At 42.8% G+C, this 13,494-nt stretch overlaps 1 protein-coding gene across 2 annotated transcripts in view; it reads right to left on the bottom strand.

Annotated features, from left to right (window-relative positions):
* Positions 1–13,494, bottom strand: part of TMTC1 (transmembrane O-mannosyltransferase targeting cadherins 1) — a 143,607-nt gene that overhangs the window by 115,704 nt on the left and 14,409 nt on the right. For both annotated transcript variants that reach the window (XM_050325442.1, XM_050325443.1), the window contains exons 3-5: positions 13,089–13,162; positions 11,730–11,906; positions 9,533–9,739 (exon numbers count right to left, since the gene is read on the bottom strand). In XM_050325442.1, the coding sequence (XP_050181399.1) occupies positions 9,533–9,739; positions 11,730–11,906; positions 13,089–13,162 (458 nt within the window). The remainder of the gene's footprint in view (positions 1–9,532; positions 9,740–11,729; positions 11,907–13,088; positions 13,163–13,494) is intronic.

Genomic DNA, 13,494 nt, shown 5'->3' with positions numbered 1-13,494 from the left:
TTTGGACAGTATCTGAGTTTCAGCACGGATGTTTGGGAATGTGGAATGCATTTCCAAGAGTCCCTTCTGCGCTGCAGTTTCCTGGATATTCACATTCTGGAAATTGCTTAAAAGAATAGGAACAAAAAATCTGCACTTCAAAGATCTGCAATCAGGAGAGAAACGTGTGTTCCAGCGTTTCCAAGCCAAGTAGAGGATTAAGGTTTCTAATGCACTAGTTGGAAAAGAATATTGGGATAACTGCATTAGAAATGTGAAAGAGGATTTACTACTCTTCTTTAGATTAAGTTGAAGATTAAGTTTCTAGTCAGAGAAGAATCCGTTCATCTTGGAAAGCATACAGGGAGGATGGGAGAAGCATTAAACATGCTAGCAGATTTTGTCTCTTTTAACCAAATATTAAATCTCAACAGCTACTTCACATTCAAAAAATCAAAGTAACACTCATCACACAACTGAAACCATCTACCTGAAGTCTCATTTGATGAGATTAGTGTCCTCATGGTTTTGAGCAAATAATTGCTTTTACCAGCCTGTGAACACTTAAAGCCACATAACTTAGTCCTGAGAGCCTGCTGTCCTTCACTTAAATACATGCTGTGATTGCCAGGTTCACAGAGGAGACATGGATCAGCTTGGAAAGCATCAGTCATTAATGAGGTAGGTAGTTACAGCTGAATCCTTCATGCCCGAGAACAGCCTCAGAGTTTCCACTAGATGTCCAAAAATGTGCCTGGAAGTCAAAGTGTAAGAGAGAAATTGTTCAGTTAGATTAGCTATCCAGGGAAATAAATACCTGCAACAATCTGGGTATCATCTATCTTCAGGTGTTGTGGTTGTTGGTTTTTGGTTTTTTTTATTTCCTGGGTGACTGAAATTCTGTGTCAAACTAACCTAGATTTACTGCAAGGAAAATGACCTGGCAAGCCATTAGGGTTTTTTCTTGTTTCTCAGCCGCTGTTAATTCCTTGACACTGGTTTACAGGGCTTTCAGGGAAAGCCAACGAACACGGGCACACTGCTATTTCAAACGCTGGTTTAATGAGACTGCCATGAACTGTGAATAGAAAGGCAGTCCTGTGAAGTAAAGGGAATGAACAGAGACTCCTGTGAGTCAGCTCTGGGACACACAGACTGCACCTACAAATTGGGGATTTCCAATTAGCAGCACGGGGAACAGAAGAGGCCGACATACAATGAAGTGACTGCGACTTCAGGGCTTAAACACAACTCCCGCTAATGAGAGAAAAAGACCCCTTTTCCTCTGCACACGAATGAATAAGCCATCAGCATCTTTCAGAAGATGCAGGGAAAAACAAAAAACAACAACAACAAAAAAAAAAGAAACCACCAAAACCAGTCGTTAACTTTTCTTCCCGATTCTGTTTTTCACAGCGTGGTTCTTTGTCCCAGGCACAATTTCCACTCATGGATTCACAAAAATGGATTTTCACAAACTAAGTGAGAGGATCTTTAAAGACTAAAAAGTCTTCCCTAAAAAAAAAAAAAAGGCAATAAAAAAAAAGTTTAAGCATATTAGGACATCAACAGCTACGAAAAATAATATCAGACTCAGTCTTGTCCCTTTCTTCTGGCATTCAATCTACATGAAGCCAAAGTGCTTCAGTTTATTTGCTGTTTACCAAAAATAGGCTCTCTTGGTACTGTCACTGTCCGGGGGATATTATTTACTTTCCACTTCCTTCTCAGAAGCATTTAAAAAGAGGGAGAGAGGTGTTTTTCTGTACCGCAAGACAAAAAAACCCACCCTATCCAGACCAATGGATGAAACACGGATCCAATAAAAGGTGTCAAATTTAAAACCGAGCCTCTTCTATGCAAACAAGTGCTTGTACAAGTGCCTGTTTTTCCATCCACAAAGAAGCCAAGAGTGAGAGCAACTGTGGCTCCACACCACCCCAAGCACCAGAGCAGAGCAGGCTCCTGTTTTCTGCCTGGCTCTCCAAGCTCTGTCCTCCTCAAACCCAAGCAGCAAGCATAGGGAAAACTACTAAGTTAGCTATAGGGTGGAGGAGAGCCAAACCCCAAAGCTGGAGAAATGAGGTCAAAAAAAACTGGGCAGCCCAGGGAGCAGAAACCCATGTGGGGGAGGAGAAGACAAGCACAGACAGCAAGCGCTGACAGCTGGGAGAGCCCAGAGGGATCTTGTTGCCTCGATGGACAAAGTTCCTACAAGCAGCAGAGTGAACTGGAGAAATGGGAGCTGTGGGGAGCACACAAATGATGCAACAGGCAGTACAAAGGCATAGGCTGGGGTCCTTGAATTGGCTGGGCAAGGACTTAGGGGCCAAGAGCATGGGAGGGACCTGGGGAGTTTGACTTTATCACAGTGGCTTTTGAGGAAAACAGGAAGATCCAAGGGGCAAAGCCTGAGGAGCAAAGATTGGAAGCAATTAAATGAGTAAGGAGAAGCAAGCAAGGGAAGAGATGAGGGTTGGCTGGAATAGGTGAGGCAGGACAACAAACTGGGGAGAAGAAGAAACTGAACATGCCAGTGTTCATTCCTCTCCAAGTCTGGAAGGGAACATCATGTCATTGTGCCTCCTCTGTAAGGAAATACCTAAAGGAAAAAGTCCCTCATCTCTTAATACTGACTGCTATAGAGCACAGTCTACTGCTGCCACCAGCGAGTTTGCTTGCTCAAGTGGCAGATGTTAATGAAAGAGGTCCAAAGGTTTCAATCCAACTGTTAATACCCATGTGGTTCCCACTACAAAATTTCTGGCTATTCACTTTACTTATTCTGAATAGTAAGGAAGTTACACATCCAGAAACTATGCCAAAAGTATTTTAAAAGATTACAGACCAAAGCAACAAACTGCAAGGAAATACCAGCACTCGATAGTCCGTACACAGAGAAATTATCTAGAAGCTGTAAATCTGTATCAAGAGCAGAACTTGAATAACACGAAGTAAATAGGGCATGGGGCCATGCTTTGGACAAGGAAGAAACAAAATACTGAATAGTTACTCATTAAGTGAGCACCATCCATTCTGGGCAATGGATCAAGCAGGGAACATGCGGCAAAAAAATTGCTATGTGATAGTGCAATTAGCAACTGTCACAATATAAACACACAGGGAGGCCAAAATTAAATCAGGTCTTTCTTACCTGGTGAGTGCTTAATTTTGCTGCATAATGAGGTCTAAACATGTCTTTTTGTGTGTGCATGCAACATGATGTTAGTCATCACCATACCAAAGCAGTGCTGTTTTTAAGTAAACTTTGGTCAGCCAGCAATGAGTTCAGTTACTTGCACTGAAACAGCACTTGCAGATTTCAAAGATTAAGACACACAATGCCACAAGTATGCATAAGAGATAGTGCTTGGCTTTGTTTCCTTTTTTTTTTTTTTTTTTTTTTTTTTCTTTTTTTTTTATGGCAACAACCATATCACACAAATGGAGGTGGGAAAGGAGCATGTATTACTGTGCCTCATCTCCCAGCACACGCCATGGGAACAGAGAGATGTAATTATTTTCCCAAGATTACACAAGGGTTCTCTGGCTCACAGTTGCCGGCCAGAGCGTGTAAATCCTTGGCTGAATCCAAGGTTGTAAGAATTGGGGGCACCCACTTCTCACGTTTCTAGACTCTAGCAGAGCCTTCTGGTGGCCTCAAGTTTCATCTGTGCATGACAGTAAGTATCATCACTGAAGATTCATTCAACATTTCCTAAACAGACAGGACACAGACACAGCAGTAGACAGAGCTATTGCTCAGACTCGCTTGTGTTGTCCTGTTCTCAATTCAGTTTTAAATATCAATTAAAAAAAAAAAGAAAATAAACCAGTCCAGGCCAGTGACAATTCAGCACTTTTCTTTTCTCTCCTTTCACACAGAACATCACGGACTAAAAGCTTGATCCTTTATTTTCAAAACCTCACAGCCCTCAGGAGACCACCAAAAAAAGAAGAAGGGAAAAGCCTTGGATGGCTTCACTGCTTAATGTTCCAGATTACTCATTTTGCTTTCCTAGAGAAGAAAATCATTTTGACTGCTAGGGTCCCAGACCTTTTTCAGCACAGGCTGAATCCCACACTGTCCCGAATTTCTCCACCAGCTATTGCTTTCATGTTTGCAAAGCCCTTTATCACTTCCTTGCTATTTTGCTCTTGCATAGCAAGGACTTTTTAGGCCAGTGACAAGTATCTAGGCTTTTCTTTTGGTCAGGAGCAAGTGTATAACAAATAAGTTACCTTACTGTTTTCTCAGAGGCACACAATGCTTTTTACTGCTGTGCTTTGCATATGAACACAACCACCACTGACCTCCAGACTGTGTAAGTGCCACTATGAACAACTTACCCAAGTTTAAGAAAGTTGTACCACATTTAACAGAAAGTGTCTTCCTCGCACTCCTGTAACCCAGGCAGTTTCGTATCCTCAGCCACACCTTCCTATAAAACACCCTCCAATAAATTCAAGAAAAAGTAGCTTGCACACATGAAATCCCACATCTGGGAAACTGGTCACGCTACTCTGCCCATATCAGTTACAAATCTAAGATGTAGCACTACACTGCGTGGCAAGGGAAAGCATTAGAAATGCAGCTGAGGCTTCTGCTTTTGGAACAGCAACTTCACGTTAAAGCAGAAATGTACTGTCACATTAGTTTAAAAAAAAAAAAAACCAACTAAAAATCACTGCTACACAAGATTTGGAAATAGAAGCACCCAGTGAGGAAAAGCCAAGCCAGCACCAGGGAACTGCTATGTAGTCACCACATGTTGTGTGCCAGTGCTTTCCCCCACCTCTCCCTTTGCTCTTCCTTCGTCCCAAAGAGCAGCATCTGTTTCAGCTCAACCACTGACCACGCACGCTGTGCAGGGACTCAGGGAAGATACATTATGACCTCAACATATTTTTCCTCACAGTATATCAATCCTTGGGCCAGCACAGCCATCCCTGGAATGCACCATGTTCTGCACGGCATTTTCATTTTCCTTCCCTTGCTGCTGTAAAAGGAAACAACAGCACTGCCGGTTTAGTCATCAGATAATATTTATCCCTGCTATAGCCTTAAGGATTTCATTGAATTTTGGATCAATGGGGTCTTGTGCCTGGATCCCACAGAGCTAACAAGCAGTGAGCTCCCTCACTCTCTTTTGCACACACACAGAGATTTAAAGTGATATTGTTGGGCACAGCTCCAAATACACCTGCTTCTTCTGTAACTCAGCAAAAAAATTTCAAGTAAAATAATTACATAGAAATAACCCTCAAAAAATTAATGCAACAGTTTGTATACACAGAAAACATTAAAAAATGGTCTATTGTCCATTCCAAGGGAAGAGTCTCTCCAGCTAAGTCACCAACAGCAAGTAGATGCAATAAAAATGAGTTTATAGGACACCAAAGAGAAACGGATTTCAATTTCAAAAGTATGCAACCTATTGTGAAGTCTTGTTTTTCAAGAAGCTTAGACTGTGAGCCCACCACAGGCTCATTTACAACGCTCAAAACTGTCAGAGTGATTGGTGCTACAAGGGTGTTCATGGGCTGGACAGCATTTAGCAATGCTAAGTGTGAGGCACATATGACATGACAGGAACCACAACTAGCTAAAAAAACTAAAAAGGTCAAAAAATAGATCTCCATTTTCAGCTGAGTTCAACAAATCATGAAAAAGGGAATGTGACAACAACAATGGACACAAGTCGCACAAGGGACTGTGACAGCTTGTTTTTTATGTGTATATATAATCCTTATTAAATGTGATTGTGGATCTGACAGAGTACTGCTGTGGTGAGCAACTGCTTTTTAACAGTATCAATATTTATATTGCACCATCACAGTGAAAACACTGAGGTCTCATTCCAAACAGAAGTACAAGCCTGACTTGGAAGTTCTCGTCTGCCCTTCTCCATTTGTGTCATGTGGGAGGGCACATGTGGCCACAACCTTCTTTCAGGTTTTAAAACCCATGGAGATCCATCAAACCCAGAAGAGATTCCAGTTACCTCGTTTCAGCAGCACATGCCAGCATTCCCCAAAACTGCAATAAATTGTGGTGATAAAACCTACAGTTTCATCCTGACTAACTCATTCCTTACTCCTGAAGGCAGCCAGGACTGCAACCCACATATTCACTGGATAGCTGAAGATAAGAGCAAGTGACAATAAAGAACACGAACCTCTCTGCACCAAGAATTTACATAACCATCTCCAGTTACAGCTAATTAGACTGATTCCCTTAACTCCTCCATTACATCTTCCTGCATTTTTCTGGTAGCTCTAGTAAGAAGATGTATAATAAATTATTATTAAATAGAAACCTAATTGATCACTTTTTAAGTACTTAAAAGTATAGATTAATCTGTGCACTACTATTTTATTCTAATTAAGACCTTACAATTAGTAATCTGGTGCACTAAACAAGGTATCTGAAGCTACTTCACTGTGCCAAAACTGCCCTCCAGCTTTGGAGCTTTTGAAATATTTAAAACTTTTCCTCCCTCCCTTTTGTCAGGGAAAAAGACCTACACAAGTCAGACAAATGTGAATTACAATGAAAAATTGTGTAATTAATCTTACAGACTTGACAGCGATTTCCATTTTTTTCTTCTTTTTTCATCTATAGCAGGGGTGCTTCCTACTTCATATCATATAATATGCCAAGAGCACTGAAGAAAGACAGTGTACAGAAAGTATTTCAACTATTTTAATCTGTCCTGTGAGGAGTCAGCAAAGAATTCAGTAAGCAGGCCACAGTCACATGATCTGTTAGTGATCCCCAGATAGTGGACAGGGAGCTGCAATACACTTAACCTTACTGTTCCACACTACCACAAGCACTGTCCAGGCGGTGAGAATTGAGATCACTTGAGATTGCAAATGCTGTAGCTGCACACTTATTTTTCACAGTGACCAGCAAACACTGACATGACACAAGCAGGCACTGGTCAAATTGCCTAGGCTATCCGTACATTCATTCCATACAACAAGAAGTTAGTCAGCTACCTTCAGAGGAAGCAGGAATTCAGAGCAAGGGAAAAACTAGTGGTTGCCAGCAGTGTTTTAGCGAAGTGCCTTCCGAAGTAGCATCCATTAACCCAACCCAGGCTTTCTCACAGGGCTCTGAGGCACCACGCTCACACACACGTGTGGCAGCAGGCTTCCCTCTCAGCCACTGGGACCAAGCCAGCTCTACTTTGGGCATTCCACAACGAAGCATCACACAACAAGTTGTCGCAAGTGCGTTGTACACAGTCAGTCACTTGAGAAAAGAAGCTGAGCAGCTTACACCATGAGAGTCCCTTTTTAAAAAGAAAGCAGCTATGTACGTGCCAAGCTTGATTTGCCATGTGCAGACACCCTTCACAACACTTGAAGAGGCAGCTGCCGGAAAGCAAATGCCAACTGGCAGCGTGGATGAGTTCTCTCTGAAGCCATCCCACATGTACGGTCTCTCCAACACAACTTCTGCGGCCTCTCCTGAAGAGGCTGGAAAATCAGAGGCTTTCCCCTCGGTGTGAGAAAGGGACCTTCCTAAAAGCTGGGGTAGAGGAGGGTATCTTGAAAAAGTACAAAGCAAAGGAGGGGGAAGAAGGAGTAGCAGGAAGAAACGAAGAAACAGGAGTAAAAGAAGCAAGGAACAAGAAGATGAAGCAAGACAGAAGATGGTTTTGAATTGATACTCCCATCCATTGCGGGTGTCAGTCTGTTCTCCCAGCTAAAAAGCAATAGGACAAGAAGAAATGGTCTCAAGTTATGCCAGGGAAGTTTTAAATTGCATATTAGGAAAAACTTCTTCACTGAAAGGGTTGTCAACAACAGGCTGCCCAGGGAGGCAGTGGAGTCACCATCACTGGAGGTACTTAAAAGATGTGCAGAGGTGGCACCTGGGGACGTGGTTTACTGGTTGTCTTGGCAATGCTGGGACTCAGTAATTCTAGAGGTCTTTTCCAACCTAAACAATTCTATCATAGTATTCATCAGGGGAAATGAAGACAAATACAAGTATCAAAGAGAAAAGCGAAGGGATCACAACTTCAGTGTTGTGCTCAGGTTACTCCTCCCCATCAGGTCTTAAACTTCAGAGGAAAAATGTTAAATGAGGCTTTTACACAGCCCACTCTGGTCTGGAACATCAGAAGACACCAGGGTCACTCACACTTTCAAATTCACTACTCATTTGTGGATACAGCAGATGAAATAAAGAACTTTAAAGCTGTTCCCAACATCCAGAAGAGCCTCTGTGCCAGAGCAGCTGCCACTTACCCACTCCAGAAAGTCTTGACTTCCTTACCGTTACTGTGTCACAGATTCCAACAGGGAGAGGCAACACAACCAAACCCACTGCCTCCCTTGTTAAAAACAAAACCAAAAGCCCAACCATTCCTAAGTCATACCAATCAGGGAAAACACCCGCAGGACAGAAGCTCTCAAGTGGGATGAACATCTGAAATACAGATGCAGGAAACTCTGACTTGAGAAGCTACAGATGTCATGCCTATATGCCATCAGTACTAATGCATCAACCAGATCACTTAAAACAAGCAAAACCAACAACAAACAAAGAGCTCCTACTGAAATGCATACTAAGGGGTGTTACATGGGAATAAAATGCTCCCTTTCCCAGGTTGCAGGAGTTCTACATGGGGAGAACCGCAGCAGGTAATTCCCGATCTATAAAAAGAACAAAACGCTTTCTCCAAGGAATAGGCAGTGCAGGGCAACACATTATTACAGGTCTCCAAATTATATCACACTGTGACTGCTTTGTAGTTAGAACCAAAAATGAGCAACAAAGGGCAAGCTGGGCAAGGGCTACCAGGGATATTGTACAAAGGTCAAGGCTAAAAGGAAAAAAAACCACATGCTGGCACAGATCCATGGGGTGGCTGCTGACTCACATCCCCTTAAATGCTCCTACTAACTCTGTTCCACAGGAATAAGGGAATCAAGCACTATTCCTGTGCCGGAGCATGGCCCTGGAGTCTTTCCTTCCCAAAGAAGCTGCCAAGAACTCCTGGACAAGACCAGTGGAAAATCCTTCTGTCATTGCCTGAGCCCAGCTCTCACTGTTACATGCACATTCTAAGGCATAGAGCAGAAGTGGGCATCACCTCGGCTTTCATATATATATATATATATAAATATGAACATATTCTACATGTATGTGTACACATGTGCAGAAATTATACCCACAAACATGCATAGAGATACACAGCAATATCCCATAATAAGCTACTTGCACTGCACTCACCTCACTTCAGGCATTATTGTATACATGAGCATACTCCTCCCTCTTCACGTTCAAAACAACACGACAGTTTTTGCCTTCTCCAGGGAGAAGCTGGGAAGAAAAGCAATGCCTGCCAGTACTGTATCAGGACAGAGAGTTGCAGGACATGGAAGGTCCTCAGATACTCCCCTCTTTCTTCCCTTAACACTCCTTCTACCTTCTCCTCTCTTCCCTCTCCGGAAGCGCAAGAAAAATTACAGTGTCTTTCAGGATAAAAACAAAGTGACCTGACACTTTAAAGTAGGATCAAGCTGCAGGTACCTCCGAATGGCCCACATGGCTCTACCGGGCACAGAAAGGCCACCGCTCCGCTGCTCCTCAGACGATGCCGGGTGGCAGGAGCTCCAGGTGCCCCGGTGAGCAAAGCGATGCTTCCCGTTCTCCCGGCCGGCCAGGGGGACCTGCAGCGGGGCAGAGGGAGAAGCCACGGGATGCCGGGCAGGTCTCTGGTGGATCCCTCCATTTCTCCTGATTACACGTGCAGAGAAAAGGGGAAAAAAAAAAGGGAAGGGGGAAAGAAAAGGATTTAAGGATTTTTCTTTTCCCACTTTTACTTATCAAAAGGTTGAACGTTACGAAATCAGCACAAGAAGATATCGCACTACGAGAGGTGACATTTTATTTAATTCAAAAGACAAAGTCTTTGCCTGCTCGGAGGACAGGATTTATTAGCTCCTAACTAGATCTAGAGGAAGAGAATTAACAGCAACAGAAGATGAGCGCTCCCATATCAAGCTGTTCTCTGAACCTCTGGTAAGATGGGAAGCACTGTGAGGAAGAATATGGTGCCCTTCCTCATTTTTTGCTTCAGAAAATAATTGATGTTCCACCTCTTTTAAACAGAAAACAAATCTGTACAGGTTGGAGGAAGGAGCAGGAGATGAGTTTCAGCAGCACATAGAAGGCTGTTTGTTTTCTGCTGTCCCTTAAAGTCAAATGCAGGAAAGAAGTCCTGAGCAGCACAAACAACAGATGAGTGCACAATACATAGCACCAGAGCAGATATGAAAATGCAGCACACCTGGACTACCGAGCTTCATTCCTACAAGCTATGCAAGTGCCACATCTGGGTAACTGGATGCCATTAAAGCAAAGAAATAACTTGAGGAGGGCACTGGAATGTGAACCTATTGGAAGGGGAAGACTGAGGGAAGGGGGAAGGCACAGATTTTCCACCAATTAATTAACAGTTTTGTTCCCTTTACCCAGGCAGCTCCTGGAACATGCCTGTCAGACTGTAAATGCAAGTGTTAACAAGCATGCTGGCTGTCAGTCCCCAGAAATCTCCCTGGCTACTTGCCCACCATTATGAATTACTTATGCAATCAAAAGAGGAGAAATCCTTTGCTGATCCATCATACCTGCCCTCTGATTGATATTGCTGCTAGAGGGGCCAGAGGAAGGGCAGGGCAGCATAAAACGTGGCCTGTCCCCTATTCGGACCTAGAGAAAGGGTTGAGATGGGAGGGAAGCAGATGGTCCTGAAAGAGGAGAGCCCTTCTCCTCCTCCCTACATTTGCTGCTCTTGCACTGTGCCAACTCTGGCACTCCCCAAACACCTCTAGGAGCTGATTCAATTCAGTGTTGCAGAAACATGAATTCAGTATCCTTTTTTATGGTGTCCTAGGTTTTTATAACCCAGATACACGAGTGCAGGCAGGGGTGTGACAGGTTCTAGAGCTGGTGGGGCAGCACCGGTGGGAACACAAGAAATGAGCAAGATCTCTCATTCTCAGTGGCAGTAAGCTCTTACATTCACTCACTGGCAGATCTGCACCAGAGATGTTTTGGCAGAGAAACAGATAAAAAACCCCAGCTTCTATAAAACAAAGGACTTCTGACTTTTAAAGGAGATAGCGAATTGCATAGTTATTTGTGACACTAAGTGGGTGGGGGGGTACAAACTTCAAAGTTTTTAATTTTTCTCCAGCGATTGCTAAGAGCTGCTAATTATTCCAACCATTCCAGAATTGGATGGATATTTCCCCCTTCTTCCGTTCTGCAAGGACAGAAAAAAAAATCAAACCTGATTTTTCTACTAATCATCATAGGATACTTCTAAACCCATGACATTGTGATTGAATAATCAAGCAGGCATTGTTAACAGAAGGAGTTAAGCCAGAGATATCTAGAGATGTTGATGCTTCAGTCAGAACTCCCACAGAAAAAATAAATGTTAGTCTTGCCAGGGCATTTTAGGGATCAGTTCTTCACATCTGGTCTCTCTATCCAGCAGAATTTGTTCAGGTCACAAGAGAGCAACAAACAAAAAGAGAAAACAAACAACTTCTCCTTGGAAAAAAAAACCCACAGAATGAAACCTCCCAGTTTGTCAAATGTGTGCCATTTAACTCAGCAGGGCAAGTCCATCTTCCCCAGTACTATATATAATAATATATATTTTGGACTCACAGGTGGAAACACTTGGAAAGCACAGCAAGCACATCAAGTTACTTACAGTTTGAGCCCATTGTAGGAGAGGGAAAAGAAGTCATAAACCAAGCACACACCAAACACAGTGACTCCAGTTTCTTTCACCAGCATTGCACACGTCCCAAGGAATAAACTAAGCAGCAAAAAGAATGGGGAGGCAGTGGGAGGGAAATGTTCCCCAACATAAAGCTGATCCACACTCCTGAAAAATAGAATTGACATAAAATATCTCAACTTCTCGGTTATTTTCATGTTTACTACATTCACACAAATGCTGAGACGCTTCCTTAATTTCCTGAGATGCTGACATGAACATGTTAAGACATGAACAATCTACACTGTTTGCTGATAAGTGAGGAAAGGTTTAGACACAGGACAGGAAAGGAAAACACAAATAATAGAGCTGCTCGAATTCTTGGTGCACAAGAGGGGAAAAAAAGACAAGCAGAAAAATAAAATGGACTTGAAACAGTCAGAGGAAAGCAGAGTAAGTACAAAGACAGTGAGGGCCAAAAAACACCTGCTTTCTGTCATCTAGAACATACATGCTTGATTCTCCTTATGTGACAAAGAGCACTAGGCAAGCAAAAATTCCTCCATCCCACCCATGCTCCCCTGAATCAAAGATATGTCCTAATCATTAACAGACTGGGCAGCAAGCCTGTGTCAGAGGGGAGAATTTAGGAAAGAAGTGAAGTCAACAGGCACATTCCTGCAAGGTCACTACCAGTTTTACACCACTGAAACCTTGTGATGAAAACAGCATTGTTGGTTTGTAGCAAACAGCCCAAGAGGGATATAGGGATATATGCAGATTTTCCCCATGGCTGTGATGACAATGTTATTGCTAAATGCAAATAATGCAAAAGGCACAGAAACCCCACCCAAGTAAGCTATTTCTGTATCTATGATTGTTCAGTCACAGTTTTAGAACACAGACCAGCAAACAGTGCCAAGTTTTCATCTGAAAAGGATGACTAATGGTCTAGACACAATCTTCAACTCTCCCAGACCAGGTATTTCAGAGTCCTACAGTCACAGTCTGTATTTCAAGGGCAGGCAAGTGTCTGTCTGTTCTTCACTCTACATACAGGCAACTTGTCTTCTATTGAAAACATTCCTTTATAATTTTTAGCTCTGCAACCCCTCCCTGGTGTATGGTCAGCTGTAATGTCAATGGAAAAGGGAACCATAAATGCTGACTTCTGGGTTTATGGTTATTTGTTCTCATAAGCATCACTGTAGCTGAAAGCAGGGGTCAGGACACTTCCATGCAGCAGTGCTGGGGAAAGTACCTCTGCCAACAACAACCACCACCAAATACTGACAGGTTTCCCTTTGGTCCCCTGCTCAGACTAGAGAATCTCACAATGTTCTCACATACCTATTATAGGAGAGAAAAGCCAACAGAAAGAGTAGACAGGCCAGGACATCTGCTCTGCCTACTATACCTGTTACCTGAAAGGGAAAGACACACAGGTGTAAAAACACATATATAAAAAGGCATGAACACTCAGTGACTGCCTCAACAATCCATGCTAACTGCTACTATTTTAAGCTTTTTATCTTTCAGTGTTATCCTCCCTCACTACAGCAAAATGTTACTTGGATAGTGTAGGATATGCTCAGTTTTGCCTGCTGCATTTCCCACTTGGTAAAACAAATGAGTAAGCCAACAGTCAAGTCATTCCTTATTTTCTTATTAAAATATTAATAAAGTTGCACAGAGAATACCAGTTTTAGGAATCTGTTTTAATTTTGTATAATACGGCTCAGATGAGAAATGCATC

The sequence above is a fragment of the Myiozetetes cayanensis genome, unplaced genomic scaffold, assembly GCF_022539395.1.
Source record: "Myiozetetes cayanensis isolate MyiCay16 unplaced genomic scaffold, myiCay2020 scf3, whole genome shotgun sequence".
In the NCBI taxonomy this organism is placed as follows: domain Eukaryota; kingdom Metazoa; phylum Chordata; class Aves; order Passeriformes; family Tyrannidae; genus Myiozetetes; species Myiozetetes cayanensis.
Note: the sequence above shows the minus strand (reverse complement) of the source record. Positions and strands in the feature narration are given on the sequence as shown.